The 11,721-nt window shown below is 46.7% G+C and overlaps 3 protein-coding genes across 3 annotated transcripts; 1 reads left to right on the forward strand and 2 right to left on the reverse strand.

Annotated features, from left to right (window-relative positions):
• Positions 1–134: 134 nt before the first annotated feature.
• On the reverse strand, positions 135–8,101 carry GLAREA_02827 (Protein kinase-like (PK-like); the record flags this gene model as incomplete). The annotated part of the gene is made up of 12 exons (XM_008087912.1): positions 135–2,403; positions 2,450–2,927; positions 2,976–3,462; positions 3,512–4,762; positions 4,815–5,057; positions 5,107–5,583; positions 5,627–5,723; positions 5,782–5,937; positions 5,990–6,359; positions 6,462–6,726; positions 6,774–7,429; positions 7,477–8,101. 12 exons carry the CDS (start codon positions 8,099–8,101, stop codon positions 135–137), a joined length of 7,374 nt encoding a protein of 2,457 aa, XP_008086103.1.
• Positions 8,102–8,287: 186 nt separating this feature from the next.
• On the forward strand, positions 8,288–8,687 carry GLAREA_02828 (uncharacterized protein; the record flags this gene model as incomplete). The annotated part of the gene is made up of 2 exons (XM_008087913.1): positions 8,288–8,554; positions 8,607–8,687. 2 exons carry the CDS (start codon positions 8,288–8,290, stop codon positions 8,685–8,687), a joined length of 348 nt encoding a protein of 115 aa, XP_008086104.1.
• Positions 8,688–8,990: 303 nt separating this feature from the next.
• GLAREA_02829 (DAK1/DegV-like protein) lies at positions 8,991–11,018 on the reverse strand (the record flags this gene model as incomplete). Its single annotated transcript, XM_008087914.1, has 6 exons — positions 8,991–9,475; positions 9,529–9,663; positions 9,715–9,993; positions 10,044–10,245; positions 10,292–10,485; positions 10,535–11,018. The coding sequence occupies 6 exons, from the start codon at positions 11,016–11,018 to the stop codon at positions 8,991–8,993; spliced, it is 1,779 nt and encodes a 592-aa protein (XP_008086105.1).
• Between the last annotated feature and the right edge of the window lie 703 nt (positions 11,019–11,721).

An 11,721-nucleotide genomic window follows, 5' to 3' on the forward strand; every position in this document is an offset into this window, starting at 1 on the left:
TCTCAGCTTGGCTCTGAGGTTGAAGTTGCCCGAGTCTATAAGGATAGCGTGCTTGAAATATTAATTATCTTCTATATACAGCACAATTCTTTCGTATCTATCATACACAAACTTGGAATGTATTTTAGATATCCCTACAAAAATGAGCACCAGCCAATGTACATACCGGCCAAGTAGAATTGATTCGTCGCCTGTTGTATCAATTCATCAACCTGGCCTTCGACACCCAGCGGTACACTTTCACCGTTTAGTAAACCTTTAACCTTTCTTTGAATTGTATCGAGCACACCCTGGGCGGTTTGAGCAACAGCGAAAGTGCCATCCTTTCTCTTCTTTTCTGTCTTCTTTAACAGGTCAAGCGTCGGGTCGTAAATGAAAGCCTCCAAAATTGTCATGAGAGTTTCTTGGTGCTGTCGTAACAAGGTGAGAGTCAGTTCGGAAGACTTTCTAAAAGGACCCTCATACCCATACATGCCCATTGCGTCCACCATGTTGTGGGTCAAACGGAAAGGAACTCGCTCTGGCTTGGCAAATGTCAGTCCCTTTTCAAAGAGACAGTTGAAGTCAACGTGGAAAGTCCCGCCATTCCCTTCTTCGAAGAGAATATTTTCTCCGTGACGATCTCCCAGTCCCAGGATCGTTCCAACCATGGACATTACAGCACAAGATCTGGTGTACCGAAGGCGAGCAGCAAACCAAGTTGACGGTTCAGGAAATTGTTGGACAAACCATAAGTGGAATATGGCGGGGAACTGCCCTAGAACTTTGCTCGTGAACCAAGGCAACGTTTCGGGCGCCTCTGCTTTGACTCGATCACAGCATGCCTCGATATCCCTATAATTGACGGAGATACCTTGGGATTTGTAGAGACCGAGGAGGATATCCCGAAGGGTCTTTAGCCCTTCCACCCACTCGATCAGTCCACACTCCTCGTTTAGTGGGGTGACAGCATAGGTCTTGATGTACAGCTGCCGCCTGCTTGCCTCTGCGTCTCGTTTCAAAGCTCGATTTATCATGCTGTTGAATTCCATTAGACGTTGATCTTTCCGGAGATCATCCTTCGGCTTGCACATAAGCCCGTACTCCTCCCCATCAGATCCGTATGCCACAAGTTTGCGGGGTTTTTGAAGCGAACTCAAAACCAAAACCTTGTCCGAGAACGAGTTAATGGTGACTATATCCCTTGAAAATGCTTTGTGGCCAAGAACATTCGTTGCAAGAGTTGGGAGAGTAGCAGTAAGAACACGCTCCGCTGGAACAGCTAGTGGGTTTGGAATGCACGATTTCTGATTGAACCCAAGGTCCCGCGTGAGACTGGCAGTGGTTGTTCGATTGCCGGTAAAATCTCCTGCATTGCATGCTAGCAATAGTTGATCGGTGAGTCGCTCACCACTTCTGATCATAGATTTTAGATCTGTTTGACTGGGATCCGGCCTGTCCGACTTCTTGCTTGAAGTCGTTCGAAGCATTTGTATAATGCTTGCACCTCTAGTTTTGCGCTCTATCTGCGTAGAAGCGCAGACGGCGAACACACTCCATAGAGCTTGTTGTGGGTGGGCAACAACAACCTTATAGATCAGGAGCGATAGCTGTCTGTTGACGTCTGGATTTGGGTGAGTAATCCGAGCGACAATCTGGGGTAGAGCGGTGTAAAACATGTAGGCTGGCAACCTTTGAACGTGTTTATTCATGCGGTTATGGATGCTACTCAGATGACTTTTGCGACCCTCAGTGACTTTGGTAAGGAATTCTCTTGTATGGCCATGCCGGGGATCCACAGGCTGGGTAACCTGTGTACCTAGATCAAGCCACAGGGTCAAAATTCGAGGCAACGTCTGGTAGAGATATTTTGTGCCATACGTTAGCGACCGAAGATAACTCTCAATGACTAGCTTTGCTGTCTCTCCACTGAGGTACTTCAGGGACTGCTTTTCTGGTGTTAAGTTCTTTTCCGTCTCAAGAAGGTTGTTGTAATGGCGGCCAAGATAATAATGGCCCTTTTCCCATTTCAAATGAGTTCTCGCCGCAAGCTGGTATTGAGACTGCAATTTCGATGATTGTGTCTGCCCAGCGCTATCGAGCCATTTTGCCAGCAGAAGGTGTGCTCTCGCAGTGAGGAAGTTTTGCTGATCCGAGGCGTTGACACCAGTATATGTCATGTCAACGGCTCTATTGTGCGAGATAAAGCTGTTGTTTTCGATTGCAGTTTGAAGATTTTGAATGGCTTTGCGGTGATGGCCTTCCTTCCACAGAAGCCGAGCGTGCTCAATAGTGGCTGAATCGTCTTTGAGCTGGGATGCATGAAGAACTGCATTAAACGACTGATGTATATTGTTACCTTTTCTCGCAAGCCGGGCACTTGTCAGCCAAGCAGAAGCCACGTCCCCTTCTGTAAAATACGAACTGTAACTATCAGTATGTAACGCTGCACTAATGAAAGAAGACGAACCTCGACAGCTGCATTGCAGCTCGTCTAATGCTGAGCAGATATTGTTTGTCATTCAAATGTGCACCCAGGGTCTCGAGTCGGCGGTTCAAAGATGCAAGAACCTTTGGCCGGTCGAGTTGCGAGGACATACCAGTGCCTCCGACCATCTCCAGCTCCGTAAGGACGTGTAGTTTGAGCATCGTGTCGTGACAAGCCCCGAGCGATGATGTATTCGCTGCGGAGAGCGAGCTTGCAATTTGTTTCCTTGTTAGTTTTATGTTGCTTTTAAAGCCCTCGTTGTCCCTGGCGTGAAGCGCAAGCAGCGTCCGGCCAATTCTAATATTGAAATCTTCGCTCATCTCCTTCGGAGCCATGGATGCATATTTATTTAGTGCATTCCATCTCCCCGTTGACCAGGAAGCTTCTGTGGCAAATGGGAGGAGACGATGAGAAGTTTCGCTCGCGGTTCGCATACCTTCTACATAATTCAGCAAGACATCTGGTAATAATTGTTAGTATGTTTCAGCATTCAGAGATTTCTACGTACCATGCTGGCCAGACTCTTTAAGGCAAGTCAAAAGATTCACTTGAACATCAAGATCATCCGGAACCTCTGCGAGCTTAATTTCATACCAACTTTGCGCTGCGGTCCATCGTCCAGCTTTGCGATGACCGAGGATCTGTTGCTCAATATCAAGGACATGAAGATGGGCTGATATGCCCTCAATCCCATCTGGCTCGTCTATCTGGGTATAAATGGTCTGAAGTCTCTCTAGGAGCGAAGCATCGGATATCGTATTGTCTTCGTTATTACGTGTCTTACGGATGTGCTGTTCCCAATAAAATAGCGCGCGAGAATATGACTTGCACTCAACAGCGCGTTGAGACACAATTTCAGACGGTACCATGTCTACAACACTTTGTACATGTTGCAACTGAATTAATGCTTCTGATGGAAGGTTGCCACTCCGACCAGACGAGACAGTCTTTGCTTGTGCCCACCGAGAAAGGTAATCAAGCACACGAAACACGGCCTGTTGGTACATGTTAGATTCGAACTTGGAGTCTGGTGCAAGCACAAACCTCAATACATAATTTCAACTCCTCGCGGCGTACTTTCGAATCCATCTCTGGCTCGTAGACGAGAACTCGAAGAAGCTCATCTCCGATTTCGCGGCGCTGCTGGTCACTTCCAAGAAGTATAGTGTGCAATGCCACGTATGGGAGTAAAAAGCTAGCAATCGATATATCCTTGATCCTGATGGCTCGACATAATGGTGGAAAGATGACGCTAGCATGCAGATTTAGTGATTTCTGAAGAAGGTCTAAAACAAATGCTCGAAGCCAGACGTTATAGATCTTGTCTGAAATCATATTCCCAGGGGAGAATATTGGATATGAGTATTTAGGTAGATCTCGCTCAGAAATTAGATATTTCGAGGTCAAGAATGGAGTCAAAGTATTCCGCACAGTGATAGGCAGAGTACACCACTTCTCCCATATTTGATCTTTAGAGTCTTTTTGCCCACTTGCGATGATTGGGGCACAGACTTCTTTGAAGTCGCATTTCCAAAGCAGTTCCTGCATCACATAGGACAGAAACCCCTGCCACACTGTGTCTGTGGCCGAGAGGAATGCTTTGACAATTACCTCTTCCAGCATGAAGAGCACAAAATCGGTGGTTTCTCCGGCATCCTCGAAATTGGACACGACGACCATCTCTCTCTGTTCTCGTACTGACTCAACCCTATTTGAGTCCAAACAACCAATCAATCCAATGCATTCTGCCGAAAGCGTGGATATATGTGTATCAAAGCTGTTGAATCTCACACTGGTATCTAGGATGGACCGAACAAGACCACCCACCACAGGATCTGGTTGTTCGCTGATTGCTGACGACTGCAAAAAGTCCTGATTTAAGAAAAGATATTCCTTAAGTTCAGCGAGGGCCTGCGCGACGACTCCCGCGTTTTCATGGGCAATTCGCCGGCAATAGATCTGAAAGCCATTGCCAATATCTGTCGCTTGTCTCCAACTGTTTATTTGATCTTCTATGTGCGACAGCTCTGAAAACTGTCCTAGAGATGGCAAATTCACAATAGTATTTCGGATGAGATGGCCTCGTTCGTCGATCAAGTACTGAAGTACCGCCACGGTATGATGTCTGATTGCTTGATCAAATGTGTCCCAATGCTCAATAACGATGGAGAAAGTACTTTCCAACATTGCTGCAACGTCGTCATCGTCCAGATTTCTAAGCATCATGGCCCAGCTGCGGAACGCGGACGATTGGAGCTTAGTGTTTCCCAAAGCTGATTGTAGGCACGCACATATCTATTGTTTGTCAGAATGATCCCTTTGGATAGATAGGGGTGGCCCGACATACTTGTGGTCGAGCTACTCTTGTATGAGCTTTAGCTGCCCTTACTAACTCGGCAAAAGCCTTCACACATCGATCTTTTTCCTTGACTGGATGCGTGTCCCTGGAATCATTGATTACCTCAGAGAAACGGGCCACAAGACCAAGGATATGTTGCTCAAGAAAACGCCCAACAACATCCTTTTTGCTATGAGAGTTTTCCACCCCGATGCTGGTATTCTTTGCCAGTATGTTTAGTGCTCCATGAATCTGCGCGTAGTTAGCTATATGTGATGAATACAGGCTAACAAAGAATTACCCTGGCCTTTTTAGCCTCATCTGCCTCACCAGCAGCTTTTAGGAGATAGAAAACCTGAGATGCAGGCTCAACACTCATCAACTCTGAAAATGGGATTTCCTTGAATTTTGAAGAAATCGCCTTTAAGTGAGACATTATAAAATTTTCGATGTCGCCAGACCTCTGAGCAAGTAAGAATGCGAGTATCGCCACCATGTTCGACGTTTCCAAGCACGCAAACCAACCTTCCTTATCCTTGCGGGCATCGGCAATCCTCTCAATGACATCGGCTTTACCTAGCAAGACTAACCAAGGTAACGTAGAAGTCTGGGTGTGAATGAGAAATTCGGAGACGGAGACGCCTAGTAATTCTGCCATTAATTGAGTTGTTTGTGGCCGGACCAAGAGATCTTTGACCGTTTCGATAGCAACTGTATTCCAATACGGGCTGAACATTCGCTCAACAGTCACGCCACTAACCTTGCAAAGTTGAAGGATCTAACACATTAGCGAAGACCTCCCTCTGAAGCTATGAGCTTACCTCATTGAATGCGACCCCCGAGATGACTGGATTACTATGCCCCAGATACGCGACTAGTCTCAAGAGCACAATGTTGAGCTCTTCATCGGTAGATATTCTGGCAATTTTAGCGACCCGAGCCAAATAATCATGGTCAAAGGATATTTCAAACTAACCGGCCAACTTGGCCCCAAGCAAGGACCATGGTTTCTTGAAGGTGGTCGCCTACTTCTTCCGAGTAATCTCTAAGCAATTCTAAGACATTGAAACGATTTCTTCGTATTACATCCTGGGGAGCACCACTGCAATTAAGAAATTCGACCAAAGTACGCCTATTCAGCAGATTAACAGAAGGTAGCATGAATTCTTGGGTGGAGATTGTACCCAGCAGCAACCCGGAGTTCTCGTACTGAGCTTCGTAATGATGTCAAACACCACTGGCCAAGTCTAGAGACTTCAAGATCAATGAGCTCTGTGTTAGAGAAATGAAGAGCAAATCTACGAAGGGCGAACATCGCTACGACCCTACATCTCCTAGACTGTTGAAAACTAGGCGAATTAAAAACAGCTTCGAAAGTCGCAATAGCCTCGACGCTGACATCCTGATGTCTCGACTCGGAAGTCTCAACGATTAGCGTACGCTGGGATTCTTCACACACAGCACAATTGTATTCTCGAATACTCATATCTTTGTTTTTGGTTATGCTGAGGGTTCCAGAAGAGGCGCAAGGTACCCGAGCAAGCGCATTGATGGCTTTGCATCGATCAGCTTCACTTATGACGGAAAAGGAGGTCCTTCAAGACGTTAGTCGGACAAGTTCAGGAAAAGGGAAATAAACATGCTCTGCGATTTGACTCAACTCGGAGATTTCGACTGCTTTCTGGGCCCCTAAAATTGAGTACAGGTCGCTGGTTACTTCATCAAAACTATCGTAGGTTCTCTCAACCTTCCGCCGCTTTGAAGGCGGACCGATGTCCGCAGACTTGTTATGATGTTTCTCGATTCCAAGATTCAGGAATTCAGCATTGAGCTCCATACTGTCGTAGCTATCAACGGTAGCAAGCTCCGGAACGTTGAGGAATTCTGCGTTACAACAATTCCGGAGGGTTGTAGCAGCGCCCTATTGAATGTGAGCCTTCATGAATCAGAGGTGAAAATTGTAGGTACCTTAAGATCGAGCCTAAGGGTCTCGAGTCCACCATCTTCTTCTAATAGCTTATCGACAAGGGGGACCAAGTGGAGAGATACGTATCGATGTATAGAACTGTACTTGTGGCAAGACTCAATTAATATGCTGATGCTGTCACGAATACCGACTATAGTAGACTCGCTATACTGCCGTGATGGCGTGTCAAGTAGATCTGCCAAGAGATTTGAGAGTGTCATAAAACCTTTGCGTCGGATAGCTTCTGGCAAAGAGCTGTTAACTAAAGATAACAATACTTGCATTGCACAAAGAGCCATGACTTCGACATTACTGCAAGTTTCTTGGAGCTTTGGAATCGACCTCAAGCGTTTCTGCAATTCGTGCATGGCAGAGAAAGTGTCTATTAGCCACGCAAGGTAGTCGTCAAAGGCAGACATCGCATCGTAAAGGGCGCCGGCTTCCACCGATATGTCAACGAGCATAGTTAGTAGTATGTAGAGGTGCTGTATCGCATGGGGTGTGTCATCAATGGTATAAGTGTAGACCAAGTCTGTCTCTTGAAGCCTTATTTTGACATACAATGCTAGGAAAAAATCCCTCTCATTGGTAGGCAATACCACCGCCGACATGTTCCCGTGAGGAATAATCGCGGCATTTTGAAGATGGCTCGAGAGAACTAGGATCTGTCAGTCAAGATGAGCACCGGAACTGAAATTTACATACCCGTTATACATTCCTTCAGGTACTTGAAGAAATCTGTTGCCAGATCCCAGAGTTTTGGAGACCGAGCCACGACTTGGAAAGAAACGTAAAAGAATTCGCGGATCTTGTCCGTTAATCCTTCGCACCCTTGCCGGCCCAAAACCGCGAGGACCCTTGGGAATAGCCATATCCAAAGGGGTTCCTGCCCACGATGCTGAAGGATTTGGCCATCGGGTATGGAGTACCCAAGAACGCTAGGTGTTTCTCTAATTGTAGAAATGAAGATATCGAAAGCTTCGAAAGACTGGGATACGAGTTGCGTAATGTTGTTGAAAGGATCATCACTGCAAAGCCTGTCCAGGACAGCACGAGCAAAGACGTAAATCAACTTATGCTTGTGCTCAAGGTTCGATTTTACATTAGTGTGTGACTGTGGACTACTTTCGGTCTCTGAAATCTCTGTCATTAATCGCTTCAAATCATCCAGTTCAGGTTCTTGTGACCGCCTATTATTGGTTGTCGCTAGATTGTTAATCAGTTGGACAGCCATAGTCGATGGCGGAGCCTCGAATACGCTACGTGCATGGCCATTAAGCTGGCCATTTGTGTGTATATTCTGGGGGCCAGTTTGTGCGGTAGGTGCCATTATGCCATTTTGGTGTTGATGGTTTGAAAGATGGTAAACTCTGGACGCGATATGGCCACGTCGGCACGTGATGTAATTAACCTAAGCAGTTTAGTGGCCTTTAGAAAGTTATGGACCCACTACCTACTGTGTGTATCCAAATATCGACAGTTCACCTCGCCGCCGATCATAGATCTCGCGACTACCATGGCGGTGTTTTCTAACAAAAAGTTCCGCTCCTCCAAGGAGGCTAACACTATTGCGTCAAGATACCGAGCACAATTAGCGCGGCATCCATTTTTACTTTTCGGCTTTCCCTTCATTGCGACAATGGTAGCTGGATCGTTCTTTCTCACCCCCGCCACTGCCATCAGATATGAAAAGCATGACAGACGAGTTCGGAGGCTAAGCAAGGAGGAGGAATTAGGGATAGGAAAAGGGAGCCGAAAGGTGGATATGAAAGAAGAATACTATGTTAGTCATGTTATTTGCCTCCCTAAACCCATAGCTAATACAATATCAACAGCGACTGGCAGCAAAAGACTTGGACGATTGGGAACAGAAACGTGTAAAGAGACTCCCTGGAGAGCACGATGGCGTTATCTAGATGCCGGTACGCTCAGAATTCATAACAATGCAATCCCCCTACACTCGAATTCAGTCCAATCACGAATCATGAGGTCTATCTCGAATACTTTGAATACTCGAGCAATTGTACTCTGCACCATACGGAAGCTACGAATTATAACCGTTTACGAGATACTCTCATGTGGGACATGTTGGATCGAATTAACACTTTCACACCCTGGGTTGATAGCTATTCTGCCTGGTACGACCGTTCTACGCAGTAAGCTTCTCGATCTTCATTGGAAGTCTCGTTCCGAATGTCCATATGCACTGCGTTCAATCATCATGGACTCGCATCGTACAGTCCCCTGACCATCTCCATTAATGCCCAGGCTCCTGGATCTGGCAGGTGTTGCTCTTCTCCTCCCGCACCCACATAACTGGCTCTACCAAATTTGGGCTTCAATCCTCGGGTTCCCTCAGCAGCCTTCTCGGCCTCTCTCACTGCTTTCTCGAAATCTCTGGCACTTTCTAAAGTCTCCTGGAACGGGAGCAATACATCCATTACCGTCCTATCCCCTACCCTGGCACCCGTATGGTTCTTTAGGGCCCCGACGGCCTGTGTTAGGGCTGGCGCGAATACATCCAATAAACTACCATCTCCCTTTTGCTTCTCTGTCCGAAGAGAAGAGGCCAGGGCTGCAAGGAGTATTCCGAATATAGCGCCTAGTGTTCCGCCCATGTCGTCAACCGCATCGATGACGGCGTATAATAGCTCAAAAACTGAACCAGACTTCGCAGTCCCGTTGTCGAGAATTTTTAGTACAGCTAGCAAGTTAATGTTAAGGATCTCTCCTGGCACTAGATGATTGGCGACATACCTTCACAGACCCCTTTCACCGCCTCCCCACAGTCTCCGTCGCCCATAACCATATCCCACTTTGTGAGATCCGGCTCCGACTTTATTGCCCGCTCACAAGCTAGGCGAACAGTTGCTTCTAAGTTGGTTGGGTCGACTAGCAAAGTTGTCAGCCCTTTCTTTCATCATTAATTCCTATCATTAGTACCTGTAATGTCTTCTTCTGTGGATATTGGTGTCTGTTTTTCAATATCAACAACCGGCGTTGGCTTCCGTTCTGCTTTGGTCGATGTATTGGAAAGAACATTTGGCCACGCAGGAGCTTTGGTTTCATAAGCCAACAATCCTAGCAACTCGTCTACGGATGTGTTGCTCTCTTTTGCAGCTATAGTAAGATTACACAGCGTGATCGAAAAACCTGGACCATTTAGAGAAGTCTCAAAGGGAGCAGCGTATATCTTTGTTGGTTTTATCCGCCACTTGGATTCTGAGCTTTGTTAGCCGGAGACATGATGCGAATGGTGAATCTTTGCTTACCGAGTTGGGACAGTGTCTCTTGGGTCAAGGCACCTAACTCCAAGTTGGACAACCCGCCGTAGTTGTTGATCAAAAGAACTGTGTCATCGTTGTCACTGAATCTAACGAAACCTCGCTCTGGATCTTTTTGATCACATATCAGAGTCAATAGTTGAGCAATTAGGTCCTCTACGGATGGAAATGGTGACACTTTTTGCGCCCCCTGCTGAACGTCAATAAATGTGCCCTCCTCCGAGCAACGGACTTACCGGTTCATTGTGTATTCCGGCCCCAACTACACAAACGTCGTCACCAATCTCATCATGGTTTTGGCGGCCTGGTACGTGGCAATGATCTAAAGCGGAACCGATTGAAACCAACTGATTGTTGACTGCTTTTCCGATGTCGACTAGTCTTTCATAACTGTATTCTTGGCTGGCGGCTGCCCCAAGGACCTTCATGGCTACATTATTCAACATGACTTCAAGTGTGTTCTGAGTATTTGTACTTACTGATCACATTGCCCGCTAACCCTCTTCTTCCGACCTTTTCGCACCTACTGCGCCCGATCGACACATCGTCCGTGGCTGGAAGAACGACCACCTTTTTAGCAAATCCAGCAGCTAGGGCTCGCTCAGCAGCCAGCCCGAAATGCAACTTATCCCCGGTGTAATTTGTAATTAAGAGTATGGTGCCTTTCTCTGAGGGAACGGAAGCAATTGCAGCAAGTACTTGTTTCATGCTTGGACTAGCAAAAATGTCCCCACAAGCGACAGCTGATAGAAGGCCATCACCAACATAACCTGACCAAGCTGGCTCATGACCGCTACCTCCTCCAGAAATCAAAGCAACATTTGAGGACTTGTGTGTGGTGTTTAGTACAACACGGTGCTCATCGAGGAAGGAGAGTGATGGGTTGGCAGCTACCAGAGCTTGCAGAGCTCTTGGGACTAGTGTATTTACTGCCGTCTCAGGGAAGTAATGTTTGGAAGACATTACTTTGTGCGTAAATGGCGGTTAGAGGAGCTTACTTCCACAAATGTGTCAAAGGTGGTTTGCGGTTAGGTTTCTGGTGGCCAGTCGGGCGTGGTTGTCTTCTAGTGGCGCGGCAAATAAATATAACGGAGGTTAAGGGGACAGGGCAAAATGACTTGCTATGCGAAATAAAGTCAGAAGAAATCTGCTGAAGGAACCATCTGACTGAAGAATTCTAGCAAATCATGTAGGAGGCTCATTTTGCTTTCCTACGAGTTCCTCATAGCTTTTGTCACTCACTGGTGGAACCTACCCCACATCCCAGACCCCGCGTTGACGGAAGACTATAAACGGCAAACCGGGATTTCGAGAGCCTCAATTCAGCCTATTTTCATTCACCATGGTCGACCAGACATAGAGTGGAACCGTGGAAATCTCTGCGCAATATAATTGCGACTCTCTCTCGCTACTACGGAAAGAAAATTTATGGCTGTTGTCTCATGGTACCTCACGGACGGATACCAATTGGGGATGGGTAAAGTAGAGCTTCCACAACCTCGGTTTAATCGAGATTTACATGATATGAATGTTCGCAGCCTATCAAGTGAAGAAAATTTCGTCCGAACGGATGCCCTAAATTGTTCTGCGAGGATGAAAAAACCTGGCGTTGATGTGAGCGCCTTCCAGGTTGTGGGTAATTCGCTACGATTTCTCAGAAAAAGGA

The sequence above is a fragment of the Glarea lozoyensis genome (genome assembly GCF_000409485.1).
Source record: "Glarea lozoyensis ATCC 20868 chromosome Unknown GLAREA6, whole genome shotgun sequence".
Taxonomy (NCBI): domain Eukaryota; kingdom Fungi; phylum Ascomycota; class Leotiomycetes; order Helotiales; family Helotiaceae; genus Glarea; species Glarea lozoyensis.